Source organism: Abrus precatorius, unplaced genomic scaffold (genome assembly GCF_003935025.1).
Source record: "Abrus precatorius isolate BTA unplaced genomic scaffold, Abrus_2018 Scaffold10, whole genome shotgun sequence".
Lineage (NCBI taxonomy): Eukaryota > Viridiplantae > Streptophyta > Magnoliopsida > Fabales > Fabaceae > Abrus > Abrus precatorius.
Window position 1 is genome coordinate 8,298,369 of NW_020874292.1, and position 20,525 is coordinate 8,318,893.

The 20,525-nt window shown below is 30.5% G+C and overlaps 1 protein-coding gene across 6 annotated transcripts; it reads left to right on the forward strand.

The window, feature by feature from the left end:
* The first annotated feature begins 310 nt into the window (after positions 1-310).
* On the forward strand, positions 311-5,499 carry LOC113846454. 6 transcript variants are annotated; one of them, XM_027474776.1, is made up of 4 exons: positions 311-694; positions 2,097-2,144; positions 2,238-2,286; positions 2,535-5,499. In XM_027474776.1, exon 4 carries the CDS (start codon positions 2,662-2,664, stop codon positions 4,801-4,803), a length of 2,142 nt encoding a protein of 713 aa, XP_027330577.1. In that variant the 5' UTR covers positions 311-694; positions 2,097-2,144; positions 2,238-2,286; positions 2,535-2,661; the 3' UTR covers positions 4,804-5,499. The 6 variants fall into 6 exon arrangements, with proteins under 6 accessions (XP_027330577.1, XP_027330568.1, XP_027330587.1 ...); XM_027474794.1 differs by lacking the exons at positions 2,097-2,144; positions 2,238-2,286 and adding an exon at positions 1,312-1,390 and having other exon boundaries at positions 327-476; positions 643-694; XM_027474767.1 differs by lacking the exon at positions 2,097-2,144.
* The last annotated feature ends 15,026 nt before the right edge of the window (positions 5,500-20,525 follow it).

The window sequence follows — 20,525 nt, forward strand, 5'->3', positions numbered from 1 at the left end:
TTTCTCTTGTACATCTATTATCACCTTTATATATCTAATTAATACTCATTTTTTGTTTTAAAAAATTATATAAAATACTCATATTATTAATATGGCTATAACATGAATAAATAAATAATAATAATACACACACCTTTAAACAAAATAATACATGCACACATATAAAAAAAATTTGATATGTTATTTAAAATTGTTTAAAACCCAATAATAAAAGATGATGAGTTAAAAGTTAACCGTGGTTGAGTTAATTGGGTCCCAGTGCATGGGGAATTAGATGAAGAATAAAAGGAGAAAAAGAAAAAGAAAACGTAATAACGAGGAGAACAGAAGAGAACAGATCACGGGGCTCTCAATCTCATCCCTAATTTCACTAGTAATTAGATTCTGAGGGCTTTGACAGATGGGTCATTGTACATGGTGACCGTCTTCTCAGATTCAAATTCCCAAACGTCACTCACATCCCTCTCTCCAATTAGGTTTTTTCACTCACTCCTCACTCTTCATCTTCACCGCACCACAACGACACCTTTTTCTTCTGTCGTTTAACTTCCCACCCTCTAGGGTTTCCATTTCCAATCGCAGATTTTCATTTCCCTTTATTTCGACCGTTGCCACCTATTTTCAAATGCACTGCCCCTGTAGATCCGTGGCGGGATTCTGTTGACTTGGTTTTCGCCGTCTCAAAAAAATTGAGGTTCGTTTCCGAATATTTCGCTCTCCCTATTCTTACCGCATTTTTGCTTCTCTTGTTCGTTTCCGAGTGTTTTTGCTAACCCAAAATAGCACCTGTGCTCTGAATTTCGCATATTTTGTTGCGTTGTTTTAATTTCCCGTACTAATTTAATTTGATCACTTGGGGGATTTTGGCGACGATTCAAATTCTATTCTGCTGCTACTACTACAACTATTATTATTATTATGAGTAAATATTTTTAATTTATGGTTGGTTCAATTTTGGTACGGCGGTCGGTCGAAAAATACGGCATTAGTACTGTATCTGTATCCAAAGGGGGAAAATCGGTATAAGAAAGAGCAATTCTTGGTCATTCATTGTCTTGAGTTGAGTTTACGAATGAATGATTGCTTTCTGAAAGACATTTACCGTGTTCTTGTGGTTATGGGGCTGGAAAGGTGCTGCTTGTTGCATCTTTGTTGGGTTAACGAGAATTTATATGCTTTGTGGTGGTTTGTAGTTCGTATTGTGCAGATCTGTCCTCACCTTCCTCTTTGATAAATGAAAAAAAAATAGTATTTTAAATTTTTTAAATAACATGTGATTTGAAGTATGTTAAACTTGGGTCTAACTTTCAGTGTCGGTGAGCTTAGCAACTTAGCATGAAGAAGGGAACTTGTAAATTTGTTGTTAATTACGTGGATGGATTCTGCATAGGTACTTGAGTAGAATATTGTTGTACATGTGCATTGCATTATCTTGTTGCTGTACCTTGAAAAATATAAGATAACAGAGAAGGAAAGTTGAAAAGGCTGCTAAACATCGTTCCTCATTGCCAGTGTCTCTTTTTAATGTACTGCAAAAATACAGAACTGTGTAATATATGAATCTTGCATACAAATATTTTGGTTGGGCAACTGCTATTATAGCACTGTAAAGGAATCTTTTAGGTCACAGGAAATTTAGCCATTTGCCTTATCCTAGAAGATAAACTGAAAGTGACTATATAATTTGCCGTTGCCTACTGAGAACCTGCAATATTTATTATCAGAAAATATTGAGTTGCTCACACCTTATGGCACTTCTCTTAAGGGAAGCTTATTGAAAGGCAACATGTCATAGGCATTCACTCATGTTAACGTATCACCTTTTCTGGTTTTTATGAAGAGTACTTGATTATTTAATCAGGCTTTGTAACTGTATAAGTCAGTGCTATGTAAGTTCTATACATTGATATGCTGGCTTAATATTGCAAAGAAGAAAAAGGCAATTATTTAGTCTCTTTCTACATAAGTTTCAACCACAATTATAATTACGGATCAAGGATTTTCTGATAGTAAACAAGTGCTGACATTGGCAATGTTACTCCTGCATATCTTGTTTCCATGTAATCACACTGTAATATTGACTTGTATAGTCACAGGGCCTGGGGTAGAGAACACAACCATACCTATGAACAAAAGGATTTAAGGTTACACGTGAGGAACATGTTTTATCATTTCTCCTCATTTTTCTTCATATGAATTTATGATGAATTACTATATGATCTTTCAATTTTTTCCAGACGACAATGACACAAAGAATATCTGGTCTCTCTTTGACACACAGATAATGTATGTTGTTCTGCACTGGTGGTGATAGATATAATGCAGAGCTAGTGACCCCACATTTAATTATTGAAAATGAAAATTCCTTGTACAGTGCTCACACAATGTCACAAACTAAATTTTTTTGTCATTAATAGTTTTGAAAATCTACATGTGATGAATACTTTGAAAAACTGGTATACTTATAATTGTTGCTCCATGCACAACTTTAGTGGCTATGTCTCAATTCTCAATTTCTTTCTCCATTGTTTCAGGTACGAGGTTGAGGGATTTCCTCAAGCAAAGGGGGCATATTATAGAGTCCAGTTCTCGTGGTTAAATTCTCTGCCTCTTCACTGGGTGAGGAAGTGACTTATCAAGTGTTAAGACTTCTGAAAAACGATGGAATGCAACAAAGATGAGGCAGTTAGAGCCAAAGAAATAGCAGAGAGGAAATTTTTAGAAAGAGAATATGTTGGTGCAAAAAAGTTTGCTCACAAGGCCCAAAATCTGTATCCTGATTTGGAGGATATTTCCCAGTTTTTGACAACTCTTGATATTTATATATCTGCTGAGAATAAAGTAAGTGGAGAAATGGATTGGTATGGTATACTTGGAGTGAGCCCCTTTGCTGATGAGGAGATTGTCAGAAAGCAGTACAGGAAGCTGGCTCTCACCCTGCACCCTGATAAAAACAAGTGTTTAGGTGCAGAGGGTGCTTTTAAGCTGGTTTCGGAGGCATGGAGTTTGTTATCAGACAAGACCAAGAGACTAGAATATAACCAGAAGAGGTGTTTGAAAGGATTCCAACATAATACTCCCAACCATGTTGGATCTCAACCTGATGCACCCAGTTCAAATGGTTTTTATAATTTAAAGAAGAATGCATCTTCAAATGTGGGGACTGGAAACAATAATGGTCGTGCAACTTCAACTTCACTTCCTCCTCCACATAAAAAGGCTGAAACCTTTTGGACTATCTGTAATCGGTGCAGGACACATTATGAATATCTCAGGATTTATTTGAATCACACCCTTTTATGTCCAAACTGTAATGAAGCTTTTGTGGCTGTAGAGAGGGGTCCACCTCCTAATGTTTTTAAGCCATCAAATTGGTCTTCTCATCAACGACATCAGAATTCTCAACATCATGCTGGAAGAAACAATACAAACTTTCAGTGGGGTTCTCACTCCAGAATGGCTGGTTTTGGTAGCACAGATGGATCAACATCTGTTACAGCTCAAGCTGCAAGTGTTGTGCAGCAGGCAAGTGAGAAAGTGAGGAGAGACGGAGCATCATCAATTGCTGACTGGGAGAGAAGTCAAATGTCTAAGAGGACTGATGGCTCCTTTCATAAAGTTGAAAAACCTATGAAAAAAAGGAAGACAGATGATATTCGGATTAATGGTTATCAAGGATACATGGCAAATCATATGACTATGGGACATGGAGCGGCAGGTGTGGGCAGTTTTTCTGAACCAGGAAAGAGTAACTTGGAAGTAGAAAGAAATCATGGTTTTTCAGGTTTTGCTGGCAAGCATTTTGCCACAAGAGAGTTGTCATTGTTTGAAATCCGAAACATGCTGATGGACAAGTCACGCGTTGAAATTCGTAAGAAACTTCAAGAATGGAAATCAGTGGCTGAAGCTAAGATCAACAAGGACAAAGAGAATAGGAGACAGAAAAGCACCGGTAATGGCAAAACAAGTGGTTCAGAGAAGCTTGGAGATTCCACTGTTAATGGTAACAGGCATGCCGACATTGATTCTTTCCCTGTCACATCTGATGATACCATCAAGAAGAACCAGACCTATGTTACGATCAATGTTCCAGACCCTGATTTTCATAACTTTGACTTGGATAGAGATGAAAATTCCTTTGCAGAGGACCAGGTCTGGGCTGCTTATGATGATGATGATGGGATGCCTCGGTATTATGCTAGAGTTCACAAAGTGATCTCCATAAAACCATTTAAAATGCGGATCAGTTGGCTTAACTCTAGAAGCAACAATGAATTGGGCCCAATAGATTGGGTTGGTTCTGGTTTTTATAAAACTTGTGGGGATTTCAGGACTGGCAAGCATGAAATAACTGAATCATTAAATTCATTTTCACACAAGGTTAGGTGGACTAAAGGCACCAGAGGTGTTGTTCGCATTTTTCCTGGAAAGGGGGAAGTCTGGGCACTCTACAGAAACTGGTCTTCTGATTGGAATGAACATACCCCGGATGAAGTGATACACAAGTATGACATGGTGGAGGTGCTTGAAGATTTCAATGAAGAACAAGGCATATTAGTTACCCCTCTTATTAAGGTTGCTGGTTTCAGGACAGTGTTTAAGAGGCACATGGACCATGATCAGGTGAGAAGGATCCCTAAGGAGGAGATGTTTCGATTCTCTCATCAGGTTCCTAATTACTTGCTAACTGGCCAAGAAGCTAATAATGCTCCAATTGGTTGTCGAGAGTTGGATCCAGCAGCTACTCCTTTAGACCTACTTCAGATAATAACAGGAGCTAATGAGACATCCGGTAATGTTTAGAAAGCCTGAGGAAGATACGAGGCCCAGTTCACCGGAACAAAATGCTTTTGGAAATGAGAGAGAATGCTTCTAAACCTTGTAGAGCAGAACTGTTAAACGAGGATAGTAAACAGAAAGGGATGATAGATGACAATGCACAGCATAGAGAAGTTGGTGTTACTGATCAATAGGCTTGAAAAATCAAATTGAAGATTGATGAAAATACACTCTCACGACTCTTTGATTTTGTAAGCCTGACCTATAGTGCCTTTTGGTGTCATAAATGGATCGAAGTGATCCGCAGCTTTTCGGTTTTTGTTGTATAATTTTCAGACATGTTATTCAAAGACTTGTGGATCTCAATGGTGAACGCAATTATCATTCATCATTTTGCAAGCAAAATGATTAGCCTATAGTTCGGGCATTTCATATCGTCCATGCCTGGTGGTTTGTTTTTCCAGTCCAGGGACATACTTGTTCTGTCTTGTGTTATATGAGTTTTGATTACATCTGATTCACTTGTTAATTGCAATTTCATGCCATGTGCAATGGCGCTAGAACATGTTTAAAGCTGCACTTTTTTTCTGCCCTTGTTCTTAGTGTGATTGGAAGCCCATTAAAAAAACTTGTAAACATCAACTTAATGCAGAAGTTACAATTGGTAACATTGAGGTAAAGAGATTTTTGTTGTGATCAAACATGAAATCAAACTGTTATTTTGTGATCTTTGGAACTATGTTTTGTTTTTAACGGCTGCACTTCATTAGGAACTTTTAGTGTCCTTTAATCAAAATCATATTTTTTTCTTAGGTAGAAAGTGGACATCTAATGTTGCTACAGAAAAATTTTAATTTTGATTAAAAAGTGACAGCTAAAATATCTAAAGAACTGTATATAAGTTTTTTTTTTTTTTTTGTTATTTCCAATTGTTATGACTGATTTTAAGTATATAAATAAAGATAGTTTTATTGGAAAAAAATTGCTATATTAGAGATATAAAAATGTAATAAATATTTTAAAAAAATATTTGTTACTATTTAGTGTAGTATGCATTTGGGCCAGTTGTTTAAATTTAATCTTAAGAGTTGAAATTAATATTTTATTTTTATTTTTAATAGGTATTTTGGCTTTTGAATTTATTTACTGCTTTGTTTGAAAATCAAATCAGAATAAAATGTTAAACAAATGACCTTAGTTTTAAACTTTTACTTTACATAAAGTTTCTAAAAAATAATTATTCTTACACATAATCTTATTAAAAGTTTAAACAAATGACCTTAGTTATGTTTGTTAAAATACTAAACAAAAAATTGCCGTTGAGTTACGTCGCTGTTTTAATATAATTATTTTTTAAAATGTCCCTACAATGCCAGTATTTTCGAGATAGACGTTCTCATTTTATTAACATTTTCTAATATTAAATATTTATTACTAAATTATTCAGCATGAATATTAAATATTTTTATTTTGGTCTGGAGTATTGATATTAAATAGACTGTTTTTCTTTGTTCCACTACATCTGTTTTTGTCAACGTCCAATTAGATCTTGAAAGTTTAATTACTTGCTTCAAAGTTTGGGCTTGTTAAAGCCCATGGGATTGGTTCTCATTATAAACGACTATAAGCTTTCTCACTCAAACTTACATGTTTGTGTCTCGTGTTAACCTAAATCATCCTCGTACTTTAGCTTGATGCAACTGTCCAATTTTGTCAAAAACCAAATTACCCTCAAACTTCTGTGAAGAGGACTGCTCCTTTGAAATTATATTTAATGCTGTCTCTTGTTCAAAGACATATTTGCAAAAGCCATCTGCATGAGACAGAGAATCCCACGGGCAGTCTCAATGCTGATTTTATTTATTGGAAAAGCATATGAACTCATTGACTATGCAAGTAATAAAAATTGTAGAGGAAGGTTCATGGAAATTCTTGATGGGTCATATTCAAGGAATTTGAAAAGAAATCTAAGAAAGGTTCGTTTCATTTGCAAGACAACGCCAAATCACTATACTTTATTACTAGATTGCTCATTATTTCCATCAACAACAAAAGATTGCTCTTTATTTTACCACCTTATTTTATAAAATTTCGGTTTCCTTTATGTGAGACCTAGACCGGTAGGGGTGTTTGGGTAAATGCCATTGTTATATGAAACTGTTGACTGCATTCACCGACTCGGCATTCTCCATTATTCTCTTCTCAGACCCCTCTGACCTTAGATTTCAAACATGTGGTTCTTCTAAATTTCTAATGCATTAACGTTTAAGCAATGTCTGAATAAGCACAAAATTTCCACCGAAACTTTAAGCAAAATGCATATTTGACCAGAACAAGTATCATGACCATGTGGGTTTTTATTCTCTTTTCATTTTTCCTTTATATTCCAAACCTAGGTACAAGTCTAGTTCTCAAATTGACTTACATAGGGATGTATTATAAATATATAACAATTGAGGGTTTGAATGATTCTTACTTTCCTTTCTAATATTCTTTTTGGCTAACTTGGTGACACTTTTATGCCTAAGATCGTGTTTTGTTTTCCAAATCATTAGCAATTTTTTATGGAACAACAGATGATTAGCATTTGATAATTTGTATTAATTAACCGTTTTATACTAAGACTAGCAGCTGGCTGATAATTGACGAGATAACTTCCGTGTAAGATTTTTGCTGCTTGTAAACCATATAGATATGGCTTGCACGGCACATATTTCAATCCTAAATTACAATTCCATGTATCATCTCCAAAACAAAGTTGAAGTGCATCAGTTTTCTAATTAAAAAAAGATACAGATTCGTTGCACTTTTAACACACGTTTTAATTTACGTGTAATTTGTCTTTTAATTATCAAATCACTACTCATATTTATTTTTATAGTTATTTAATTGCTAAAATTAAGCATTTTCTTTTATCTTTGATCTAGCAATTAATAAAATATAATTAAAACATGACATATAACATTAATTTATATATTAATTGATAAAAATATTTGAATAAAAATACAAAATGTTAAAATTTAGGACTTCAAATACATGTTTTTAATTTAAATAATTTATATGTTATTCCTATATTTTATAATTTATATAAGTTAAAAAGATTAATCTTGATAATTTAAAAATTAATTGTTTAAGTTTTGATCTTTATAATCTCTTTAACTTCCGTTATGTTTTTAGTTTTTTCTTTGTCAAAGTTCATTAAAGACACTAGTTGATATTGTATAGGTATGAAATTTGTCTTTAAAATTATTTGAATATTCAAGAAAATGTTCTCCTCTTTTTTCTATTTTGTTTCGTGTCTTTTTAAAATTTAGGCATTAAGCATTAAAGCCTCAAGAATATTGATTAAAGAATAAAAAATTGTAATAAAAGTGCTTTAAAAATCATAATAGATGTGTATTTAATAAAATTTTAAAGTTATTAATCAGTATCTAAGGATACTGGTTAGCATTTTCTATTTTTTATTTTTACCGTTCTTTAACTTTTACCTCATGGCGCTACTGTTAAGAAATAATTATTAATATATTTTATCTTAATTATAAGAAATAAATTAAAACTAATCTTTAGATATATTAATTACTAAAAAAATATTGTTTATTTATCGTATGATTTTTATTTTTAAGACGCTAATTTATTACTCTTTTAAATGGATACATTTATGTAGTTAATATATAATATATTAACTTGACTATAATTTTTTTAAAAATATATAATTTTATGATATATACTTTTTTAATTTTAATTATTTATTTCTTATAAAATACAAATTATTATTTAAAAATAATTTCCCCTTATTATTATCACAAGCATTTTTTATTTAAAAATTTTATTTTCAAAAGTAGAAAATAAACAAGTTTTAAATATTTTACTTTTGTTTTATTTAAATCGTAGACCATTTTACTTACAACAATTTTTATTTCCATCGACCAATGTAGATTTGTATAAATTTTTATAAACACATATTTTAAAATAATAAATATTTTTTTTAAGATACATTTAGAGGAGAAGTGAGAAAAGAATATAATTTTTAATTTTAAAATTAAAATAATTATATATTACTTATAATGATAAATGTATGATTAATACATTAAATTTATATTAATATATTAATTTGCAGATGCGTGAATGAGAGAAAATTCAAATTATAAAGTGAATATAATAATGATTTTATTTTAATAATAATGTAGATGTGCAATTAGGTGAAAATGTATTTGAAAAAGGGATTGAATGATATGTGTAACGCCCTGAATTTTGTAGTTATATATATATATATATGTGTGTGTGTGTGTGTATGTGTGTGTGTGTAATTGTGGATGTTGGTTGTGTATTGAGAGATCGGATGTGGTTGAATTGATTGAAAATATTAGCTAAGTGTGTGTGTTTCAGGGTGTTCTCGCTCTAGTGACAAGGCCCTGGGCGTAAAGTATAGATATGTGGCGTTCTTATTGTAGTGAGAAGATCCTAGGAGAGAAGGTAGTTCTGTTATGTTCTCGCTGTAGCGAGAATGCAATAGAGAAGGGTACATTTATGGGTTGCAGTTTTGCTGTAGCAAGATTCTGCAGAAAATAGAGTGCAATTTTCTCTGAGATTTTTGCTGTAGCGAGAGGGGATGTCGCTGCAGCGAGGGATGTCTCGTTGTAGCGAGAGTGTCGCGACTCAAAGGGTATTTGAAGGATTTATGGTTCGTAAAACTTCATTTCTTACCCTTTCTCTCATATCTCTTTCGATTCTTTCGATTCCCAGCCCTATTTCACCGATTAAACTGTCTTCAAAGCCATTTGTGAGTAAGATTGGAGGTTTAGGTAGTGTTTGGGATGTTTAGAGGTAAGTTTTGTGAGTTAAGGTTTTGGTCTTTCGTTCCTTTCGTCGTTTTCTTGAGTTCTCATAGAGATTTCTCATATTTTAGGGACGAAGCACTGTGTGGAGAACATTTTCTGCTATTATCTCATGTTGGGTCTTCATTTTGAGGTAATGGAGGACTCTACCCTATTTCATTGTGCTTTGAATCTGTTTATTTGACTATGTATTATGATATGGTTAGAATAAAATGTAGGAATATGTGTGTTTTGATGTACATTTCGTGTTGAACATGATTTGTGAGGAAATGTGAGAAAAATTGTGGTTGGCTACTGTGGTTGATGTTGAATAGTGCGTGGGTTGAGAATGGTTTGATTGTAATCAAAATCATGTTAGAAATGTTGTGTGTTTGAATGTAACGTGATTGAATGTGGGCATACGTGCCATGTGTTAAAGTGAATATTGTGATGAGATTGAAATTGTGGGTGAAGTAATGTGTTAGCATGTCATCGCTTGATGCAAAATAATTTGAATGGTTGAAAATGTGCGTGAATAACATGTTGGATGTGATTGTGGTGATGTTTGAATATGTTGGAAAACTATGAATGGTTCAGCAATACATTGAAGCTGTGGAAGATGGAGACGGTAGAAATACATTGGCAAAGAGAGGGTAGTGGTGACACTAACAGTGAGCGTGAGTGCACCACAAGCCACACACTCTCATTCTGAATTGGCCTCTCACTAACACTTTGTTTGGAGGTTTAATATTGCACATGTTGTATCCGTAGAGCAGGAGCTATCTGACGACCATTTATGGTATGAACTAAGTAAGTCCCTGAGGTTAAGGGCATCAGAAAAACTGTGATTACAGTGCCACAATGAGCATGACTACGTGTAATGAACTTCGTGTGTGTGAATTATTTGATGGTACAGTGAGCGCATCTGTTTGTGAATTGAAATGGAATGTTAAAAATGTATTATTTTACATTTGCTTGACGTGTGATTTGAATAATATTAGAAAAGTGTGTAATGCGTGAGGTGAGTCTCTATGCTTGGTGTGATAGTATAGAGTACTCACCATTACATTTATTTTTTTAGGTGACCAAGGTGATCAGCACCGAGCTCAGTGAAAGGATGGATAGAACTGTTATAGGACTTAGAAATTTATTTTTGAGAACTCTGATGTATTTAAATTAGTCCTGTAAACATGATTTGATTCAAACTTGTAATTCGTCCTTATTTTGAAATATTTTACTAAACTTATGCATTGGGAATTATTTGAAATGAAATTTTATTATTCCCACTTATTGTGAAATTAATTTATTTGAACACCTAAATTAAGATGTTACAAGATGGGCTTTTGTCAGTCCAAACTTATAAGGAAGGGAATTGGTGGGACATGAAAGATGATGAAGAATCATGGCAACTAGTATTTTTTATAAGGAACCAACATGAGACAAAAATATGACACAAAAAGAGTTTATTGACAAATCTGATGGCATAATTATTAGGCTTTCTCACAGGTCATATGAGATTAATCACGTATTGAATCAAAGACTATATTCTCTTCAATCCAATGTTGTTCTTGAGGTAGTAGTGTAATAAGAGTACACTTCATAAGGTGAAATGGAATAAGCACAGCTCCACTCTAAGTCGCGGGCTCGATCTAAAGTTATGAAAAAAATTCTATAAAGGGATCAAAGTCTGGGCCAAATGCTTAGGATATGTATTTTAGAAGTGACTTACAATAGGGTCTTTAAAAAAATTGATTGTATATGTGAATTGAATTATTGATACTATTGTTAATTCTCTTTAAAGTTATAATGGGTCAAAGTATCATTGTATTCTAAATTTGTCATTAATAAAATGTTGATGTCTAGTAAAAAAATATTAATTTATATATTTTATTTTTAATAAATATAAATTTTAAATATATTTATTTAAAATATAAAATATACCCTATTTTTCTCTCCAAAACTTTATTTTTAAATAATTCCATAAAAAATAAAATAAAATAATCTATAATTTATATACAATTAAAAAAAATTCAAAATTAATTAAAAAAACAAAGTATATCACTTATGGGACAATTTGCCTAATAACAATATATAAAATTTGATTTTTTAAATTAAACATACGATCTCATTAGGTCCAAAATTATTTTCCCAATATTAATCTCTAGCAACATTTTCTTTTTATATTTACTTTGAAATATGAATCCAAACTTTCATATGAAGAAAGTTTCAAGTCTCATGCGTGAACGTAAAAACAACTGAGATTGTAAAGTAAGCTAAAGAATTATAAGAATAAAAAAGTTATAACAAAAGATTGAAATTCAACAATTAATTAGCGTAATAGAAAATACTATTCTTAATATTATAAAATATAATTAATTAATAAAAATATCTCACTTGTTAATTTTGTTAAAGGTAAAATTTGCTATCAATATTTAATTTCACTATTTAAAGTTAAGTATAATAAAACAAAAAAAATATATTATAAGTATATGTGATTATTTTTAATTTTTTTATAAGATACTTTTTATAAAATTTTAGTTGTCTTTATTATAGAGTATTTTATAAGTCTTCTAAAATATGTATTATTATTTTTATTTATTTTAATAAATAGAATCAATGAAAGCATAAATTATAATCAATAAAAATAACTGTTAATAAATAAATAATAGATTTAGGTTTAATAATATTAAAATAAATATAAAATGATGATTTATAATTTTAAAAACTTTGAATTTTTTTATTAATTTATATAAATTAATTAAACATACTTTATAAATTATATATAATAAGTATTGCTCAATTATAAGGGGCAGTGGAACGTAAAATCTTCCAAAAATGATAAATGACTTATTTTGGGATAGAGATGACACACTTGCAAGGCGAGCGTGGCGAGTCTAATGTTTCCCGTTCTTATTTGGTAACTTTCTTATGGCCATTCCCTACTACTTCCCATTATATAACCATAACAATTATTATTGTAAAGAAACAAATTTATATATTAAATTAAATGATTAAAAAATCTAAAAATTCATATACACACAAATAATTAATTAAAAAGAATAAAAATATTAAATGGATTTTATTAAATTTTTAGAATATAGTCTCAATTTAAAACTTTATTATCTTTTGAAATTTGGTTAATTTATATCTTAAAAAATTTTATTTAATGAATCAATAGATATTATCTTAAAAAATATACATTAAAATTTTGGAAGCAAATTTTTTTCTATATTTTAAATTTCTTAATCAATGTATTTATTCTTCTTTAAATATTTAAGAATCTCATAAAATAAAATAAAAATGTAATTCTGCTCCTCATTGCCAATATGTTTTATGGAGATTTTTTTTTCTCACTTGCTATTTTTTTTAATGGCATTAAATTCCTAAAATATAAGCCCTAAAGTAAAAAAAAATTTATGTAATGATTCTGAGATGATAGTCATAACTCAAGAGAAGATGTATATAATGGGATAAGATCAAGTTTTTCATATTATTTATATGGTTTAAGGGAACAAAAATAATATTTTTTATTGAATATTAATTATACATTTTTTAGATTGTAACATTAAATAATTTTTGTCTATGATCATGTTCAATGAATATATAACATCCGATGGTCATGATCTAAGAAACTATAATTATATAATTTAATAAAAAAAATTGTATTTAATAAAATATTTAAAATTTCATTAATTTTTACTTTAAATTTTCCTGAAGAGAATATATATAAATTTAGAAAATTTATTATATTTAAAGTTTTCAAACTACAGATAAATGAAAGTAATATTTTGAAACTACGACAAATAAAAAATTGATGGAGTATTTGAAACAAATCTTAACGAATTACTGATTTTAGGTGGCATTTGTAATAGTAAATATGTACTTTTAATAAAAATAAGTTTCTCAATATTAAATTTTTTTTAAAAATTATATAATGGATTTAGTAATATTTTTTTTAAGAATAATATTTTTAAAAAAATATTTTTAAAAAAAATATTTTTTTAATATCTAATAATAATATTAGAAATAATAATAATAATAATGATAGTAATTATGATAAAAAATATAAAATTAATAAGTATTTATAAAATTACACAAAAAATAACTTTATAATTAATCTATATAAAAATAAATTTTCTCCCATAGAAATATGAATAAATTTTTTTATTTTCAATCACAAATAAACTTTATAGAAATGCCTTATACTGAAAATATTTATATATTACTTTAAAATGCAAAAGTATTTTCAATGTTGAACACAATTGTACTAAACATTTCCTATATTTGGAGAGTGAATTTTTTGTCCTTCTTACATTTAACTTATAATAGAATTATTTCTTGTAAAGTATATGACCAATCTAAATAAATAAATAAAAAGAAACATCACTTTAAATGGAAAAGAAAAATAATACTGTGTCATCTTCTTCTATAAGACACATTTAAATAAATTATACCAATTAATAAAAAAGTCAAAATAAATTTTTTATTTTAAAAATATATTATAATATAATAATTTTATCCTTATTTAACATTGTTAAATTTAATTTTATTATCAATATTCATTCTTTTTATTTTAATTTAATTTATGACCATTTTTATTTACTAAAAATAAATTATAAAAACTATAGAACATTTTATATTAAAGGCCATTTAAAATTTTTTAATTTTTAGTTATATAAAAAAGAGGAAAATATTATTTTAAAAAAGAAAATAAAAGCTAAATCAATTCAACTGGGGTTAAGGGTGGTAAAAATTTATGGATACATCCAAGAAATAAAGTAGCTGGGGAGGGTTAGTTGACGAAAGAAAATGGCAGAGCAAAAGCTACATTTAATTGTAGCAGCGAAATTAAATTAAAACAAAAAGAAACCCACCACGGATTGAGTGTAGAAAGATGCGATCTGCATTAAAGAGACAATATAGGCCTAGGTTAGTAATTGCACATGGCATCAAACTCAAACTTCTTTCTTTTCTTTTCTTTTTATTTAAAAAGATAAAACTTCTTTTATATATATATATATATATTAATAGTATCTTAGATATATTTTTACATTGTTTCTAATTACAATTTCACGTGAATAATTCATTATAATATTATACTTAATTTTGTAAGCAGAATCTCTCCCTCTGCATGGCCCACCGTTGGCACTTGGCAGTCATCCAAACCCCATAATCCTCTAAACCCCTTCTATAAATAACCTTTCTCTCCTTCCCTCCCTTCTTCCCCTCTCTCTCTCTCGGTTATACCTTTTCTCTCTCATTTTTTGTTTTCGGAGGCCACAAGTATATTAGGCAACGCATGCATCACCAACAACAACACTGCACCGCACCATCATCTTTGTAAGCCTCTCTTTACTATGCTATTATTCTATGTGCTTGTTTGTAAATATTCATTTGTTTGTGAATCACCATGTTTAACGATTTCTCTTGCTTAGATTACATTGTGATTATTCTATCTCCTGTCCAAATGTCATTATTCAGCGAATACGTTCCTTTCACCTCCTTGCATGTCATTCCTATTTGCTATATTCAACAGTTTCCATTCCATTCCATTTCATCACTTCTTTTTAAATAATAATAATAATAATTGTCGGTGAGATCATACCCTTCAGCAGCAGCTTGTGTTCTTTTTTTCTTCTTCATTCTCATCGGTGTTATTATTATTATTATTATTTCTTTGGTTGATTTTGATTCCCTTTCAGTCACGGCTCCCATCTCATTACTTTTTTTTTTTTTCTTTTATTACATTTAATAATAATCATGGTTTTTTGGTTTCATGGGAAAAAGCAGAAGGAAAAAAAGAGTTGTGCACGAGAAACGAAAAAAGCGGTTGGAATTCGGTTTTTTGGTTTTTCCTTTTTCTATTTTTCCCTAAACAACCAACGCCCTACCACATTTTCCCCACGCGCTACATTTGGGAGCGTGTTGCCAAGGTTGAAGAAAGGCCACGGGCCGAAGGAGGTTGGTGGGCTCAGTCTGTTACTGAAGACATGCACCCTACACGTGTCATAGATTTGGGCCCACGGCCCGTGAATCTGGACCCAATTCGGTAGTACAAAAACAGATTGAAATAGAAGGATCGGGCAAAGATAGAGTGTGAGAGAGAGTAGCAGTAGGCGACAGAGATTGGGTGAAAGGACATGTGCCTAGATAACGGTTAAAGACAGTAATAGATTGCAATAGATAGGAAATAGGAGCGATAGAAAATGATCTGCTTCTGTCCTGTGTTATTCACTTCTCTCTTCGTGCACTTTTTTCTTTGTCGTGTCAACTTATCATAGTTTCCTCTTTTTTTTTTTTCTTTTTTTTTTTATAAACACTCGTCATGTGTTTATACTAAGAATTTAATTAAAATATATACATACTGTCACCTAATTATAAATTATAATCTAATTACAAATAATTTTTTAAAATCATATTTAGATAGTATAATTTTTTTATGTTAACTATGTATGAAAATTAAATTCATATATTAAATTTAACTTTCCTAACTTATTATGCATTTTTTAGTATTTTGGATTACAAATGAAAAATAACTAGAATTGCCGATTGCCTGCAGCTTTGGCAGCAGGCATCTACAGAGTCTTTATTCTTTACTCTCCCCCTGGACAACTATATTTATTATGTGAAAGAGAGAGAGTTGTTTGTTTTATCTACAAGTATGTAGTATGTGAGTTTCTCTGTGTGCTGCTGCAGCTGTCGGTTTGTTGAATGAAGATAATAAAAAACAAGAATTCAGTTCAGACCCTATGAAAATTTAAGAGCTAGATTTTGTTGTCTATAGGGCTGGACAAGTCCATTGAATAGCCACTAGATCTTTTTTGCTTGAGTTGTATTTTGGTCTTTTTAAGTAGAAGTATCACTGTGTATTGCACACAGAAATTAAACATTTTTAGTAGCAGTACAAAAACAAGTATATGCTCTTTTTTATGTTTTCTTAAAAGTCTAAATATATTTTAATGTGTGTAAAGACATATAATAATAATAATAATAATAATAATAATAATAATAATAATTAGAAATTTAAAAAATTTAAGGTATTAATAATATTAAATTTTATAATTTTTAATAAAGAATATTTATTAAATTTTGATTGTGTGTTTTTGAACAAATATTAAAAAATGAAAATAAAAATTGAAGCTTTTACAAAACACTGCATCAATGACAAACTTTTTCTGTTCTGATTAGAATAACCGAGTTAATATTGTAACCAAGACAAACTTTGACCGCGAACTATACAACACATAAAACCGTTTAAAACTTCAAAACCAGGATGCTGCATGAATCTTTCTGGTTACTTCTGATGCCAGTTCCCTGTTGGTTCATTAAACTCTTAAATATTAAGTGATTAAGTCAATTAATTAATAATTAATTAATTAACAGGATCTTATGAATCCACAAGGTGTCTCTGACTGAAACATGCATTGGCCCTTCCATTTAATTGTTTATTCATTGTGTCCTTTTATCTTTTTCTTATACAATATAAGGGTATTTTCTGTTTAGCTTTTCACGGCAATCGTGAGTACGTTCTTCTTTGATCCTTTGAATTATACTTTACAGGAATTAACTAATACGTCCAAGGCAGAAAGTACAAGTCTCATAATTATAATATATTTGACCAAACCATATAAAATTTTACCAATTATCTCTTAGGAAACTTGTTAAGCTAGTTATAGCATTGTTTATTAGGAACAAGTTTTAATCCTAAGCTTTAGGTACAAAATAGTTTTCTTTAGACTTGCCAGTTTGTCGTACTAGGATGTCCGGTTTCCTGATAGACCAACCCATGTGTAGATGGGGGCACCTTACAAGTCCCGTGTTTTTTCAAGCTTTCTGCATCAACCGTTTTGTTAACTGACACGTGAAATCTCTTTGTCCTTCTATGATTAACTAATATCCAATGTACTCCTTTTCTCGTTAGTTTTTGTTCGTGATCATGCTTTCGGTTTCAAAAGTCAGGAGTCCTTTTTCACATAGCGTATAAACACCCTTTTACCTTCTTTTTTGATCCGATAAAAGTATAAGTAAGTTTCTGGTTTCTGATTTTTACACGTGTATTGCTGAAGCGTGTCACTTGTCGACTCTTCATTTCTTCCTTTTGTTGGTTTCTGATATTTCTTTTTCGTTTTTATAAAAGGCTGTTCAGGAAGATGTGGTTTGGTCCGAGAGAACATGTTCACCAACCTTGATTTGTCACTTTATTTAGAGGAAAAACAGAGTTCAGTTTCTTTTGCTAACCAGCATGTTTTGTTTATTATGGGATCCAAGGCTACAAGTCATATCTGATATAAAAGAAAGATATAAAGATAGAGTCTGTGGGCATGAAATGTTGTTATATGACACAAATGAAAGGATGTTTAATACACTCACACACGTTTGGTTAGCCTTCCATACTTATCTGGTTCAAGTTTTAACTTCATATTTAATTATAAAAGGCTAACTAACTTGTCTTGGTAAAATTTCTTGTTTTTTATTATTTTTCTGGTCAATAAAAGTCAATTTCTAATTTATATCTAATGTATTTGTCAATTTCGAGTAAAGCTAAAGATTTGTTTATTCAATGGCAGGTAAAACCTTTATATTCTTTCAATGGAACATTTTTCTTCAAGAATTTATTTCACCTTATTTAATGCACTTGAAGGACAGCACACATATTTGCTGTAGTTTCACTCGGCAGCTAGCTTTTCCTCATGTATTCTTTTATATATACATATATAAAATCTCCTATTTTAGTGAAGTCGTTTCAAAGCTAGGTTATGGCTCTGTATTTTTTATAACCAGATTAACAACATATTATGTTCATCATCTTCACATTATAGCAATAATAACCACACCATGGCTGTAGCTACTACATTTTCGGTATATTGTTTGATTGGTCAATCAGTACCAGTCTTTTTGTGCTTAGGATAAGCAACAACCTTGAATGTATGAACTAGCAGCCAAATAAGATATAAATAGTTAGAAAATACTATAGGTTTATAAGTCATTCCCTATGAGTGGATTTGTTACAAACTAGAAGTATGCTTCTTCAATTGCATTATACATATATGATATTGAAGGTCCTTTTCCTATCTTTTATCTGAACCTGAAGGAATAATTATTGTTGGCACTGTTAATCTCATTATGAAATCCACTAGGAATAAATAACGTGCCCAATCAATGCTGTGTCATGTGAGACTGTGAAAAAGATTATTAGATAATATGTATGTGATAGCCTAGCTATATATTAGAGTATGATTAGATTAGTCAAGGAAAGGGGAAAGAAAAACTGATTCAGTTAGAAGGGAGTTAAGGGTATTTGGGGTAAAGTGGTAGTTGAGTGGAGCCAAAAGGCAAAGCAACACAATAGAGTAGTTACTCCGTTGATGTAGGCTTAAACTCAACTTTTTTTAGCTTCTGTCACTCTCATCTGAGTCAGAATCGACTAATGCCCTACCCTACTTTACGACGGAAGTCTCTCAAAATTTTCCTTTCTACGTCGACAAGTTGTCAAATCCAATGGTTCAATAATATATTACCCTTTTGTTTTTTGTATTGTTTCCATGCATTTCTGTTGAAACGATAGAAGAAAGATTTTCCATATAGAAAATGACCTCCATCTTGTTTTGCTACTTTATTCCTTAATTTGCTTGGCCCACTAAAGACATTTGTTAGCCGATGGTTTCTCCAGAATGATTCAAAATGGCCACAAAACATTTTTGCATATTAAAATTGATGTTGAACTTGATAGGTGAAAGTGACTTCCTAGACAACACTATTTGAAGCACTTCAAATGTAGTCTTATTGAATTAACTAGTTCATGATTTTGTTTTATTCTTCTCCATCTTTTTTTATGTCGCTAGTAGTACAACCGACTTTTTATGCTGATTATACCTTTGTTTTAGTTTTAGCTTTTTCGTTAGGATACAAAAATTAGCAAACAAACAGTGATTGCTCTTTCTTCCGAGGCACTATGAAGAGTGTATTTAATGGAGTCTGACTCCGAGAACAACATTTGTCATGATTTTGTGGACAACTACCTTATCACTTTGTTTTTTTGTTTCAATTACATATTACAAAACTATTCAATTTAAGAGTAGTAAGTAGCTTAGGTTTTTTTTTTGTAAGGTTTTAATTTTGAGTTTTGTCAAAAAAAAAAAGCGATTATAGAATTTTGTCCCGTTGATGGATCCATTTGACTTGACTCGTATTAGTCAAGTTAAATGTAACTTTATAATGTCTAAGTGTATATCTGTTTTTGCTTAATTTTTACAAAAAAATAATAAATTTTTAAAATTTCTCTCAATGAACTAGAGAAGTTAATTATTTTCTAAGAATATGTTGAACTATGAATGCAAGTCATCACTATAGAAAAACAGAGTATTCTGCTTTCATAATTGCACTAGGAAAAAAAACCAGTTAATTTTAAAATTTTCAAAATAGAAATAAATTATAATTATTTTTATTATTTGGTAACAGTTATGCTTTTCAACAGAATGAAATGAAAATATGAAGGATAAAATTCGGAACCTAAAAGAAATGCAAAAATAACCATTTTTTGTTTTCATATTTTTTTTGGGTCAGAATTTTTGTTGTAATCAATCGCACTTCATTTTCACTATTGAATTTGGGTCAAAGGCCCACTTGTGGAACAATTAGACAACTTGTGTGTGCTTTTTCTAGTCACCGCCAACCTCTAATTGCAATCGCATGTTTTCTATTACAAGGTTGCTTTGCCCATATCTTTTGACTTTAAATTATTAGTTGAGCTTGAAGCCCATAACCAAATAAAGCTCCAATTCAGTACCTTTTTTTCTTGGGTTCTGACAAAAAAGGTAACGCGCTCTTATTTTGAAGAAAGGGTTGATCTAGCATGGAGTAATAGTGCTCTCAAAAAATTTAGATCGTAAGAAATCAGTAATTAATATTTTTTATTAAAAATATTTAATGTTG